The 14,683-nt window shown below is 38.2% G+C and overlaps 1 protein-coding gene across 15 annotated transcripts in view; it reads right to left on the bottom strand.

Moving 5' to 3' along the window:
• Positions 1-14,683, bottom strand: part of ATF7IP (activating transcription factor 7 interacting protein) — a 116,162-nt gene that overhangs the window by 56,403 nt on the left and 45,076 nt on the right. For 14 of the 15 annotated variants that reach the window (XR_012674098.1, XR_012674099.1, XM_075153208.1 and 11 more), the window contains one exon: positions 3,332-4,392. Coding sequence is in view for 13 of the 15 variants with exons in the window: in XM_075153208.1 (XP_075009309.1) it covers positions 3,332-4,385 (1,054 nt within the window). In the remaining 2 variants the exon portion in view is untranslated. Of the gene's footprint in view, positions 1-3,331; positions 4,393-9,406; positions 10,077-14,683 lie in introns of those variants that run through there. The other variant, XM_075153164.1, reaches the window with a different exon arrangement.

Raw genomic sequence — 14,683 nt, 5'->3', positions numbered from 1 at the left:
TTTGTTCAGCACCTGAGAAATCCCCATTTGGAGCGCTATGTCCCGTTTTTGGATCCCCAGTACTAGTAAGGCACTGACAAAACCACAGCAAGTCCAGCCGAGGGTCACCAGAAAGGTCAAGGGGATGAAGTACATGCTGTATGAGGAACAGAAGACAGAACTGGCTTTGCTCAGCCTTATCAAGTGAAGACTAATTGGAGATTGTATCGCTGCCTTCCACTGCAGAATGGAAGGGCGGACAGATGGAGCTACTACTCTTTAAGGTGCACAACAACAGGACAGGAGGCAATGGACACAAGTTGGAACACAGAGGATTCCAATTAAGCAGAAAGTTTTTCACTGTTGAGGTTGGTTAAATATTAGGCTACCGAACAAGAAACTGCGGTATATCCATCCTTGAAGATGCACAAAAGTAAACTGCCAAGGTCCCTGAGCCATCTGATGTAACTGGACCTGCTTTGAGTAGGGGTTGGAACAAAGATCATTTGAATTAAAATTACTCTGCAATTCCATCATCTTCCCTGCTGCTCTTTCATGTACCTTTTCCGGTCCTGTGACATCATCTTTGATATGGGGAGGGGGAAGGAAACAGAATTATACAAAACATTTAAGAGCTTGGTGTCCCATAGTGAAGTTTTCCTCAATTTCTTAATTCATTCCCAGCATTCTCTATTTGCTTTCTTCAACTGCTACTCTATCAATGTTTTCACAAAACTACCCACTATAATCCTGGAAAATAATTCTTGAGTGGCAAGTCAGTTCTATCTCCCTATTAAGTTATGAACATTTTCGTACTCATCTGTAGCACTTTGTAGTTAACCACAATGAGTTTCATCTGCCATTTTTATACCCCAGTCATTCAGCATTGTAAGATTCTTCTACAGCTCTTCATAGTATCATCAACAAACTGTCACCTCGCTAGTTACCCTTCATTTTAGGTAAATTATTAATTCTGTTGCACAGCACAGTCTCTGAAACAGATCACTGTAGACTTACTTTCCATTCTTCGTATGATTATTTCCTCCACGAGGACTTTCCATCTTACCTGAAGACAGTTCAGTTTTCAAAAGTTCTTGGTAAGAAATTATTTGTGTTTGGATATTCGAAAGAATTCAAATACATCAATCAGGTCTTCCTTGTCATGTGCTTGTTTACTTACCCGAAGAGCTCCAAGATTTTCCAATGTATGATCGTCCATGACAAAAATCTTAAGTATCAACAGCTATTATATTTACTAATTCTACTTGAGAAAGACATTCTATTAATCTGCCCATTTGAAGAAAGTCTTCTAGTACCATTCCTTACATCATTGTTTAGCCATGCTGGTTTTCATCTGGGCTTTTTGAAGCTTTTTAATTGAGCAGCTTGCACCTGTGCCTCCAATATAGCATCTTCAAATGATCTCCATATCGTCTCCACAGATTTAATCCTCACAGACTCTTTCCAAAAGTTAATCTTTATCTTCTAAGATACTCTGTTTTCTCATACAACCTCTGCAACCTCTCTGCTATTATCTTTGTTAATGAAAGATTGAAATTGGTGAAAGGACTGAAATTTTTTTTTATTAAGACCATGTTAAATTTAGTACAAAATGTATGCCCAAAAGATTTGCTTGAAATTTTTCACACAGAATGTACTATTCAGAAAAATTTAAATTCCCTTCTCTGCAACTTGATGGGCAAGCTTTATGAAGCTTAGAATGCAGAAATTAACAGGTGATTGGTTAAGGACAGGACATACTTCACCATGGTCAGTTTTCCTTTCATGATCAGTCTCAGTTACAGCCATGCAACTGTAAAAGTCATAAACTGTTATAGCCAATAAATAAAACTAGTCAAGAGAATTTGTCCCGTCACCAGAACTGAAAATCTGAAGAAAACATTGCTGGACACAATCGTTTAGACTTCTGCAAACTGTAATCCAATATTTAATATTCGTTTCAGTCTTTTTGCTCCAGAGCAAAAACTCCTCTGTGACCACAGTGCATCTTCCCATTGGGTAAGATGAAAAAAGCAACCCTGATATCCTAATTTCATTCATCTCCAATGAAAAAACCCTCAAACCCGGTAAGAACAAGGATCATCAATTTATTTGTAATGTACATTTTATCAAAGGGACTCATAACACACTACAATCTTGACACAAGTAGACACAATATTCTTTCTCCCTGCCACCCCCCACCTCCAAATAGTTTCTGGAGGACTTTAATTGCACAACAATGGTATCACTTTTGCAATCTCAGTGCAACACCTAACACCTAAATAAAATCCTTAAAAGAAACTATGGAACCTACCTTTGCTCTGTTTAACTGGCATAAATTTAAAGGTAAATACCAGAAAAGAAGGAAGAGTCTGAAACATGGCTGAAAAGACATTCTTATCTCCCCTTCTCAAGTTGTTTAGAGACTGAAGACTCAGAATGCCATCACACATTAGTGAAAGATCCAGTTTCATCATTAGTGAAACAAGAGTTGAGAAACTATGGTTACTAACTTCCTGGAGACTGAAAGACACCTGAATCTTGTTTAATCTATGGAATTCCTACCCAGTCAATCATATTTAAACACATTTGGGTTAGCATGGTCATAATTTCATAAAAAGCTATACAATGGGGAAAAAAAAACCAAGATCATTTGAAACAACACCTTTCTTCATTACAGAAAAAAGAGCAGTGTCAACTTATCTGTAAATTACTCATCTGTTTTATTTTCAGAAGTGCAATAGTATGACAATGACTGCCCTATGTCAAAAAAAAAAATGCTTACAAAACTGTATGACAATAATAGACTATAGAGGACATCCATTCAGTTTAACATAAAAAATCTTCTGCTAACTACACAAAAAGACTAAAGTACCAGCTTTCTACACTTAATGCTTTCAAATGTTAATCAGCTAGCATAGTCATCAGATAAAAGTTATATAAAAATCACTATGAGTTAAATGAATAAAAGCTATATGGCATGAAAACCATACATGACTTGTGTTTTTCATGAAACATTTCCAATACTGTCTTTTGGTGAAAAAAAAAAATTTGAAACAAATGGGACTTGTGGCATGCCTGGATTACGAGCATGTTTTCATTCTTACTATTTATTTGCACGTTAAAGAAAGCTGGAATCCTTTCTTCCTCTCAATAACAGTAAATGAACGTATTTCTCCTCCCACAAATCTTTCTGTTTCATGTCTTGCAATTACTCAACTTTCCTCTTCTTCCACCCACCACCTCACCCCAGTTTGCAAAGAGTATGAGAAAAAACCCCAAACAAACCAGATCTTGAAGATGACAGTAATCCCAGACTTGAATCAAAACTACCAATTTAGAAAACTCTTACCTGGAAGACTTGACTTGTTTGGTAGTATCACTTCAGCACGTTCTTCCTTCTCATCACAGGGATCCTCTTCATCAGACAGTACTAAGAAAGCCTCTTTTGGCAGACTTTCATTGCTTTCCTGCTTGGATGGTGAACCCAAACAGTTGTCTATTTTCTCTTCTAAATCTGGGACTGTGTCATCCACTGGAAGCAGAGAACTTTTAGAAAAACTGCTCAGTTCATCTTCAGCCGGAGCTAGTTTTTCCAAAATTGGAATAATTTCATCTGTTTCCATAGAGTCAGTATTGTCCAAGATACTTTCACTTGGCTCATCTACTGTCTTCTGAACAGTGGTTTCTGAAAGACCTGCAGTGCCGTCTTGTCTGTCCTTTGGTTCCTGGTCAGCTTCCATACTGCTAGAGATGGTGGCTTCTCCAACAGCATCTTCAACAGTTACTTCTTCAGTCCTCTTTTCCTCTCCAGATGAATCGGAACTAATAGTTAAGTCATTTATTTCTCCCTTCTCTTCAGAAGAGTCACTAATATCACAGATTGATTTACTTTCACCTTCTGATGGGATGTCACTCTCTCTTTGGTCCAAATGATCTTTTGTATTATTTTCTTCATGGAAGTTATCTTTATTGCTACCAAGCACTCCATTTTCAGCCTCACAAGCTAAAGCAGTATCAGTATCTTTATCTTGCTCAGGAGTAACATTCTCTGGAGACAGTGTTCGAGGTTTGGGTTCTGTGTCATTGACTATGTTCCCTGCCCTACTTTCAGGGCTTTTGGCTTCACTAATTTCATCAGAAGCTGTTCTTCCTTCTTCAGAGTTAACACACAAGTCCACTAGGCCATTAACTTCCCTCTTGTCCTCCATACAGTCTGTATTGCTTAAAGGGGAATTTAAATCAGAATCTCCATTCTCATGCTTTCCATTTAACAGTTTAACTTCAGTTGTCTTCAACAGCTCCTCTTTAACCTTATAGACAGCTTCAAGTTGTTGTCGATCACTTACTCTCATTGTTTTTCGTGCTTTAAAGACTTTTTTCTGAGGTTCATCCGTGCTATCCATCTTGACCCTTAAAAAAAAAGTTCAGAATGAATTGTGAAGGTAACAATTTATTATCATCATATTACAGTGTTCCTAAGAAAGACTGTAGCGTTTAGCACATTTTAAAGCAAACCGGTTTAACTGTATCTACAAAAACAAAGAAACACCTGACGACACACTTAAATTTTGTTTGTCCTCAGAAGTGAATACAAGTTTCTACATACACTGCACAAACACGTGTATGTAAAGATCACCAAGATCACACTATAACATTATGTAGTAATGTTCTGACTATACATTTTAGACCAGTTGCCTCGTAGTATTATTATAGCAAAGCCACATGATGAGGTTTTCTAGCTAGAAACAGGTGTTGTGCTAATGTAAGATCCAGCAGCCTCTCTTCTTATAAAAAAGTAAGAAATATTCTTGGTCCATCAGTTTACATTGACTTTATTTTTCTCAAACTATGTAATTTCATGAGTTTCAATAGAATTAACAACTGGGGTAAATGACTAGATTTTAATATCAAGTAACTTTCAAAAAAACTTCAATATATTGAAAGAATTTTGAAATGTGTCATTAAGATACTTTTTTCTTCTGTATAGATAAAATAGACCTTCATATTTATACAACTGTTAACTGAAATTGGGTTTTTAGAGCACTTTCATTCAATTTGCAATAATATTTTATTAAGACCATTCGTGCTCATAAAAACTGCAGTTTTTGTAGCTCCTTTTAGAAAAATTTCCTTTTTCAGGGAAAACAGTTTTTGCCCTCCATATCTTTTTATTCATTCCATCCACCCATGCAAATATTGAGAAAACCAAGAACATTAATATATATAAAATTTAAGGAAAATAATGTTAAAAAATCTACTTTATCAAATCAATGAACGGTGTTAAACCCAGTATATCCTAGGAAGTTAAAATAATTTTGTTGCAATACAACAAAATCTTACTTCATTTCCATTAAACAAAACAAACAAACAAAATCCATAGGAATTTTTAAACTGTATTTTCTCCCCATGTGGTCTTGTTTTAGGACCCAGTTTTAGAGGATTAGATATGATAATGCTGTTCAGAAGCAGAAAGCAGTTAAGGAACTTGTTATATCCTAAATGAAACTCAGCAACTAAGATCTTGAATCAGCTGATGCTAACCAATTTAGCTCTACTGAAGCTACTACACCATCATAAGTTACTCCTGTCTAGGATATGACTTTTCTTAAGTTTCTCAAAACATGCGAAAATTCACTCGGATAACAGTAGTTAGAAGATATTACAGCAAATAGAAAAAAAGAAAGAAAATAAATCAGGCAGTTATCTCTATATGAATTTTATTTTTTTTCCCACAAGCACCAGATAAGCAAATGTTTATACCACTGATACAGCAGAATTATTACACAACGGATGCATTTTGAATATTTAGTACAGTTCATTTTGCATCTTCCCCCAAGCCACTTTCATTTGCAGAACTGAGAAATTCATTAATAAACTGCATTTTGTCTTTTCGGGTGGTGTATAAAATGTTTTTGATTTTTTTTTTGATAAAGAAAGCAGGGCTATCGCCAACACTAGCTCAGATCAGCGATAGTTTTGTACAACCAAGTCATCAAATTCACAAAACAGATTCCATAGCCTCTAAGTAACAGTTTGGCTCCACCCTCTTTGTAACCAACCTCGCCTACAAGTTTTATTTAGGCAGCCGTAAGATTGCCCTTTAGCCTTCTCTTCAGCAGATTAAGTTGTCAAGCAACCCTCAGCACCACATGGTAGGTCACATGCTTTAAGCTCCTATCATTTTGATAGTCCTCTGCTGGATCCTTCCTAGTTTACTTGGAACAGTTTGTTTATGAAGGAAATTATTTAACATTTATGAATTGCCCAGCTAGAATATTCTACGGTAAGATATGAATATATATTCTAAGGTGTAATATGAATTCAACTATCAAGACAAACTCTAAGCCTTACAATCATGACATACCGTACTTTACAATTGTAAGGCTTCTTTTACACTTTGTTAACATGAACTGACAAAAATATGGGCAAAATAGAAAGCAGTATGATAAAAAAAAAAACTTTTTTGCCGATTTGCATTTCCTATTAATATAACAGAGATTCCCTTCCACTTTATTTCAGTTCTTTTCTGCATGACAATCTAGAATCCTCATATTGATGGTGCTTAACTAACACTTCAATTCACACCTCAGGAACCGATGAACAAATCTTCACAAAGGGTTGTATCAGCTCTATTTACAGACTCTCAGTAATACCATTAAGACATGAACTTTTGCCAGTCTGAACTAGATTTTCTGAACAGGATTGTCTATTACCGCATTGCCACTAGTGGGAGCAAAATCTAACACCTATAGAAACAATGAGCTGAAACATCACTTTACTTTGTTTTTAGAAAATGTTCTCAACACATAACCATTTCTAGTCAGATGAAATACGAACTCCAGGTGAGCTGTTAATGTCCTTCCAGAGCTGTCTACATGCTAAATACAGCATCTTCATATTCCTCCAGAAGAGAATACATTTAACACAGTAATTCTAGTCCTGAAATTAGAAGCAGCATATGAAAACCTCTAGTCCTTCAGAAGCGCGCGTGCAGTTTTTGAAAGCACATCCCTTCCTTCTTCCCAAGAATTTAGAATGTAAAGCACGTTTTTTCATGTCACTATAAAAGCATGTATCAGACTTCACGTAATAGAGTACTGAGCATCACACTCATGTTCCATGCATATAATTCCCTACAACCAACATGCATGCTCTCACAGATGTGTAGCTTGTAGAGCCAATTTGGAAAAAAATAGAAAATTCCAGGCTTGGCTAACCTTGAACAATTCCAAGAGCTCCTAATAGGTGACCAGCCAGTGAGAGTCTTCTGTTAATGTAGTACAAGGATACGGGGCCTTTGTATCAAAATTAAAACAGGCAAATAGTTTGATCTCCCAGACTACAATGCTTTCTTTTACAAGCAGTACCCGGAAAGTTCTTATATTACAAAATTCACAATCCTACTTTTCCTATGACCAAAGGATATACTAACAGGTTAATAAAATGTTCACAGACAACTTAAAATCAAATTCATAAGTGCATCACTTAGTAAGCATAAAATATAACTTAAAACAAATCAATATTTTTTGCTCTAGTTTCCTTAATCATCTAAGCAGTCTTTCATTCACATTTTTAACATAAAATAAAATGCACTAAATACAGAGTAAAATGAAGGGCACTTCCTTTTTAAATTTGCCAAGAATAGCAGTCTTAAAAAATCAAACATCAGAATACCTTTATATTGATGCATCCTTAGTTTTTTCTTAAAAAAATACTGAATGAATAAGCTTGAATTTCTAACATATTTCAAAATTGTGTTTACTTTATATATTAGGATATTACCCAAAACCTAGTTTAAAAACAAAGCTCTAATACAGTTCTACAGTGAACCTGTACCAAAAAAAGGCTTCTCACAAAATTCCATTGTTAGATGGTTGAGCAACTCATGCATATTTTCAGCTCAATCCCACAATCTTTTGCAACCAAAGAATATCCAATAAAAGCTACCATAAGTGACAAAATTATAAGCATAGATGAGATTAAAAAATGAACCCTAAATGCTGGTTAACAGCTAAATATCATGTATCACTGCAGACCAGCCTTAAAGCGTTTCCAGCCATACCCACAAGGGAGCACACTGCAGCCAAGTACAGATCTCATGCGAGAGCTGAGTAAAAGAAGAAACGAATACATCAGTAACCAGTCCAGACAGGTTTGGTCATACCGGTGCAAGCCAATCAGCATTCATCTGATAAATCTGCCTTCCAATCTTTCAAAGGGTAAGGAGGTTGCCCGTCAGAGAGCAACTCCAGAGCAGGTAACGTGAATTCAGTCTTGCACAAATAAAACATTTAAAAGGAACAGTGTTCTAAATGAATGCATATTGGTAGTCTCCCTTTATACTTAACAATTAACACGAAGTTTAGCTACGTTTGCAATCCACTTCCCTCATCTGATGCTTGGGTATTTTCAGTTTTCAGTCATCATGTGACCAAGTCACAAGAAGGAAACGAGTGGCCCAGGCACCAAGACAACAGAGGTGCATCTTTCATTTCAAAGAAACGCATTCATACAGAACAGCACAAAATTACTCCTGCGTGTAGAGCTAAGTGTAAGGGTTAAATGCTGTAAATAAGGTGGTAGGTTTTGGGTTGCTTTGTTTTGATTTTTTTTAAACACAATAATCAAGTTTGAAACACCAACACACACAAACATTGTGTACATTTGTTTAGATATCGTTTATGAAAATTCCCTTTTTCATTTTAAGCTTGAAAGTCATATATACTTCAGCACGAGAGACACACACCCCCCATTAGGCACCTCCCTCCAATAATATTTGGAGATTTCTTTCTCATCACCAAATGTGTGCTACATGGCAAAACCAAAATGTGCCAGTGCAGCTGGGAATATGCGAAGGACTCCTCTCTCAGCCTTAAAGTTTTCCCTCTCTTCCCTTATTTTTAAATTATTATTACTCTGTAGAGCGATCACAGCTCTAAAGCAACAAAGGAAGGTATTAGCTTCCTGCCATGGATTAGCCTATAATCGGTGCTCATATGAACAGCCCAAGAGCTGCTTGAAACCTTAGCCAATCAGCAAGCAGCTGCCTGAATCCTGCCTGGTAACAGGCAGCAGACAAAGAGAAGGTCATGGAAACATGGGGGGGGGGAGGGGGGAAGCTGGAATCTAAACAATAGTGCACAATGGGCTTTGCATAATATCATCAGTCTAGAACAGCACTGGCACAGGGTTCGTGGAGTGCATGCAGTGCTAGCCAAAAGCACCACAACCATAAAACATTTGCCAAAGCACAAGAACTACATGGAGGAAGTAAACCCTTTCATCATGAAAATCAGTGGCCAAACATGCAAGTCCACTTACAATGTAGTATAGCCAAATCAAGGAAAGCAAGGCAGCAAATGGTCAGGAGTATTTTGTTCTACATGGAGAGTCCCAGAGAATGGAAGTGGTGAATAGAACCTACCTTTTAAGTAGTGGTTCATAAAAAGCAGTTTTCAGTTGAAATTCTTTATAAACAATGTTGATACATTATATCAGAAATTTAAAAACTATTTTCAAAGAAGAAAAAAATAACTGTTTGTGATCTATTCTTACAGAACATGCGCTGAAAAAACGTGCCAATAATTTGTTTTTCTACCACTAACACAACTCTACTTATCTGACCGAATGCAAGATACACACCACCAGCCTTCTGAGATCCACATACAACTATGCTTTTATTTTAAAATGTAATAAACAAAACAGAGGACATATGATAAATGCAAATAATATTTCTCCTAACACACCACAGATGATTTGAGTTTTCCTTCCTTTTAGGCTACAATTATGTTAGTGTTGGCTGAACAAAGTGAAAGAAGAATGTGCCATTTTCTAAGAAAACATTACGTCACCTCCTGTCCTATTTCACCTACTGCACATACTGCAAAACAACGTCCACGGTAATTAAAAAAATCTTTAGCTTATTTTTCTCCGCCCCGTGTTTAATATCCAGTATTGAGGTTCGCGGTTAAGAAACAAGCGGCATTTTCCCCTGCAGCAGAGCCCTGTAATTTCGCAGGCGCACCCGAGGGGGAGCCCGCCGCGGCCCCGCGCCCCCTCTGCGTCCGCTCCCCGCGGGACGCGCCAGCCCGCAGCGCTCGCCTCGGCACTGCGGGGCAACGGACTCGAGCCCCGCATCCCATTGGCTGCAAGCAGCAGCCAATCAGACAGCAGCTGCTTAAATTCTACCCAGCAACAAACCCCCACGAGGCCGCTGGCAACAAGTCAGCCAGGGCACGAACACGGGGGCCCACGGCGCAAGCGAGCAGGTTTGCATTAAACTAACAAGATTTTCCCAAGAGCTGGTAAATGACATAAAAAGAGTTACGGGTTTTCAGTCACAGACCTGGAGCAGCACAAAAGCGCTAACTCATGAGTGCAGCGCACAGGGGGTGCACAGCCGCAATAAAGATTCAGTGTTTAACATGCAGGAGCATTTTTAGGCTATTTTATAACTACTGAATCTCTGTGATGTTAAATGATAGATCAAAAAAACTGCTGAGATCCAACCCGGGTTCAAGTATGGCAGCTGGTAACCTTTCCTTTCTTCAAATTCCGTGCAGTGCCCATGCTTTTCTAGTGTCCCAACAGAAGCATCAAAATTGTTTTTTTCACAAGTGCAATATGACTTCTGCCTTGAAAGTAAGAGCCATTCTCCCCCTGCCTTCTGAACTGCCTTTTGTAAAACATGAAGTCCACACATGCATCTTGGCCTAAGAAGAACACCCAAATGTGTGCTTACAAGCTTGGTAAACCAGAGTAAATTCACAGTACAGTTTCAAACAGGTTGTATGGTCTTGTGTACTGTACTTGATTGGCAATTTCATGTACAAACTTGAACTATGCTCTCGTCGCTTTGGCATCACAGTGAATTAAGCAGTTGTCCTGTGTCTTCTCTACCTCCAGAGGATAATACCGCCTTTGACTTTGGCTCATGAATCCATTTCTCACACTGAAGTAGTAATTTTAGAGTTCTTTCCCCACAAGGCTGCCATGCCTCGTGGGAAAAATAGATTCCTCATGGGAAAAAATGACCGTCACGTCCAGTTGCACAGTTAAGGTCTTTCATCTGCTGGTGGTTTTGCAGAATTGTCCTTACGTGGTTCATCAGTTTATGCCTTGGTAACTACTACACATAAAATGCATACTTTTGAAGACAGAATAACGGAAAATCAAGGGAGAATCTTTCCTAGTCAACTTTCAATTAAAATACACACTCCAGTTAGCCTTATACAAGCAACTCAAGTGCCTTAGAAACACCCTCCTCTATAGTATGTGAAGCTTAAGCTCATTCTCCAAGAAGAGTTTTGTCTTTTTCTGTAAACTAAATCTTAACAGCCATTTAGGTCATTAAACCAGTAAAACTGCTGGAGTGGAACTCAGCCTGAGCAACAGTGGTAGATTCTGTGTTTTCTTACTTCCCACAAGTGTTAGAGATTTCAACTTTTATCAACAAGTTAAAACACAAGCTTTCAATTCAGCTGTGAGATCTCCAAACACTAAACAAGTACTGCTGTTTGAAATATCTGTAACAGCAAAATTCAGCTTTCTTACAGATTGATTTTATAGCACAAGCTAAAGCACTAGGTATGTTTCTTTCTGTAAAAAATTGATTTACTAAAGTTTAAATAAAGTTGAATTTGTGCATTTTAAGATACATTTGTGGAATATTTTTATTATACACAGTTTAAATGTTAGAATGCAGTTCCATCTTTGGCACAGGATTAACAGTTACCATTATACTTAAATATGAGGAGGAGCTAATAATTCCATAGAAGTGGACACTAACTGCCAGAACACATCTACAATTAAAAACTTATCCAACTTCTGATATTCCAAACTTAAAACCTGAACAACCTGAATTAATTGTTCATGTATATGCAGACCAAAAAATATGAGACACTGTGAAACAAAAGCTAAAAAAAAAAAAAGGCAAGATGTTCTGTTCATGTTCAGGCTTTTCTGTGCATTATAAAATACAGTATTTTTTACTTTTATAGGTGAAATTTCAAGTGAAAATGCAACAGGCTACAGCTGTAAGAAGGCATCACTAATGTATGCAGACCTGTATCCTTTTAAGGCAGATCTCTTTACAAGTCTTCTGTTAGATAAAATGCAGAATAACACTATTCTAATGAAAAAATTGATATATTTACCCCTAACATTCTGTAAAGTATTTTCTAAACTAGTTCACATATTACATATGCAACTAACTCTAGTTATGTGACCTTGGCTTTCAAACACTTGCAACTTGGTGACATGAGACTTCAGAGTTGAGCTGCCTGATGCTAACAATGGTCCCCTGAGGTCACTTCTCAAATGCCAGAAAAAACAGAAGTGAAAAGAAAACTTGCACAAAAAAGATGATGCTGCATTAAAATGTTACTGTTTTTTGCAAAGATTACATTTTCTCAGTAACAAAAAAAGCAACAGTTTAAAATGGAACCAAAATAGCGGTTGATTAGTTGGCTGTGAGAACCTGCTGCTTTACAAAGCATTATCAGTATTTCCTCCAGGGAAGATACCCTTTCTCGGGAGGGGCAGTGCACCTGCTGCCTTGCTTGCTTGTTCCTGGCTCAGACCAGTCCTTCCACACACAGAAATCACTGCTGAACTCCCACCAAGCGCATCACCTCAGATTGGAGGAGGCAGGTCTTCAGTATGTGAAGGAACCAGCTGTTTCATAATTTCATCTAATTGAAGCCTGGTCAGGACTTTTCATGATCTTTAGATTTTGGGGGCAGGAAGGCTATTTGCCCGTTTTCCACGTGCAATGATGAATTTTCTTTCTGCGAGTGTCGGAGCGAGGCCAGGAGGGAGCCCCGCAGCCATCTTGCCCCCTCACCAGCTCCCGGGCCGGCAGAGCTAAACTTCCCCTGCCTGATGGCTGGGGACTGCGGGAAATTTGCATACCCGCTCGGGATTGGCTGCGGGAGCGTTGCTTTGCATAAACCAATCCGCAACCGCGAGGCGGAGCCACCCAGGAGGCCTGTACAAATCTGCCCGGCAACCGGCTAAAAATAGAACGGGCGCCCTGGCGCGTCACCAAGACGGGGCGCGATAGAGCACCTCCCCGATGGTGACGTAGTGCACGTATGAGAACACGCCGTGCGGGTCCTCCTCCTCCCGAAACGTGCACTCGCGACGCTGCCGCTGCCGAGGAGGCGCAGGGGAACAGCCACTCTGCAAAGACGAGGAACGAAGGGACACCCAATCTTCAAGTTTTGTGCCAAAAGCAAAGGTGTTACCTGGGGGTATGGCACACTTAACACTCTCAGGTTTTTGTGTGTTTTGGTGTTTTTTTTTAAATAGAAAAAAATCATTTCTGAAGTAATTCTTTTTCCAAATCAAAGCATAAACTATTATAATCTGCACATTATCTTCTTTCTCGCCTTCATTTCTAAGCAAGCAGGAACAGAAACCATCTTTCTTGTTTAATGTCCCGTGTCAGTTTGATGACATGAAAATTGAGTCATCCACAACATCCGCAAGAGATGTTACTGAATCCTCATTAAATGTGGACTCTTATACCTGAAGTTACAGGCTTCTTTTTGGCTCCTCAGTTATCCCTTGGTAAATCACACCTCACAAGTGACACACCTGTATGATTCGTGCACTCAAACTAAAGACACTGTGGGATTTGGAAAGGTGAGCAGGCTGAACCAAGAAAAGAAACTCCATAAATAGATAAGGCATCTTGAGAGTAAAAATTAAATACAAAACGGAGTAAGTAAAGCACACAATTTAAAAATTATTATGTAAACATATGTTCTATTATGAATAACCAGCAGTGATCTACATGTACAGCATTTTACCATTTTCAACCTACAAAACGGGTATCATCTATACAAGTTTGATTTTCAGTACTACTGAACTGACGGCATAAACTCTTCTGACTGCACCAGAAGCAAGTAAAGAGGTTTCCACACTCTTCTATCCACCACCTCTGCCCCCAGGTTTCTGTTTCATGGAACTGGTTAAAGGCAGGTGAAAGCCAATAGAGTGAGATTGATGAGAACAGCACCCGATGCACATGGGACGTGTACGGCTCCCTAATCCAGGTCTTCGGTAGCCTGAAAAGCACTATCTGATACGTAACGTATACATAAACATCTCCAGTATGTAAAAACGTATTTTCTACAAGGCTGTCACAATTAAATAAGAAGAGAAAGAAGAAAAGTGGCCAACGCAGATGGTTACAGAGTGACCACTGACAACGGTTGATAGCTTTTGAATGACTCAACAAAACAGAATCACAGAAATTAACTAGAAATCCCAATAGGAAGGTTAAAGTGAAGAAATACAAAAATTTGATTATAAGAAATCTTCAAAATAACGTTAGAAGAAAAAAAACCAAGCCAAAACCCACAAGAAGAGTTTCTTGTAAAAGCTACAACTTACCGAAACTTTATTACCCATACCTACTATTAGAACTATTTGCCACAAGCATCCTTCTTTAAGGAAAGTCAGCTTACTTCATAGATTTTAGTTAGCTACTGCTAATAAATTTTACTAGCAATGATGCCCCCCTGCCCACAAGACAGTTACTCACTAATCAGAAGCTAAATGTTTCCCAAAAGAAACTAATATTGGGGAAGGATGAGAACTGAATTATCAACCTAGTATTCTATTCATTACTAGATACAAGAGAAAAAACAAACAGCGTGTTTTCAGTGCCGGTAACCCACTGTATTAATATGCT

The sequence above is a fragment of the Calonectris borealis genome, chromosome 1, assembly GCF_964195595.1.
Source record: "Calonectris borealis chromosome 1, bCalBor7.hap1.2, whole genome shotgun sequence".
In the NCBI taxonomy this organism is placed as follows: domain Eukaryota; kingdom Metazoa; phylum Chordata; class Aves; order Procellariiformes; family Procellariidae; genus Calonectris; species Calonectris borealis.
Note: the sequence above shows the minus strand (reverse complement) of the source record. Positions and strands in the feature narration are given on the sequence as shown.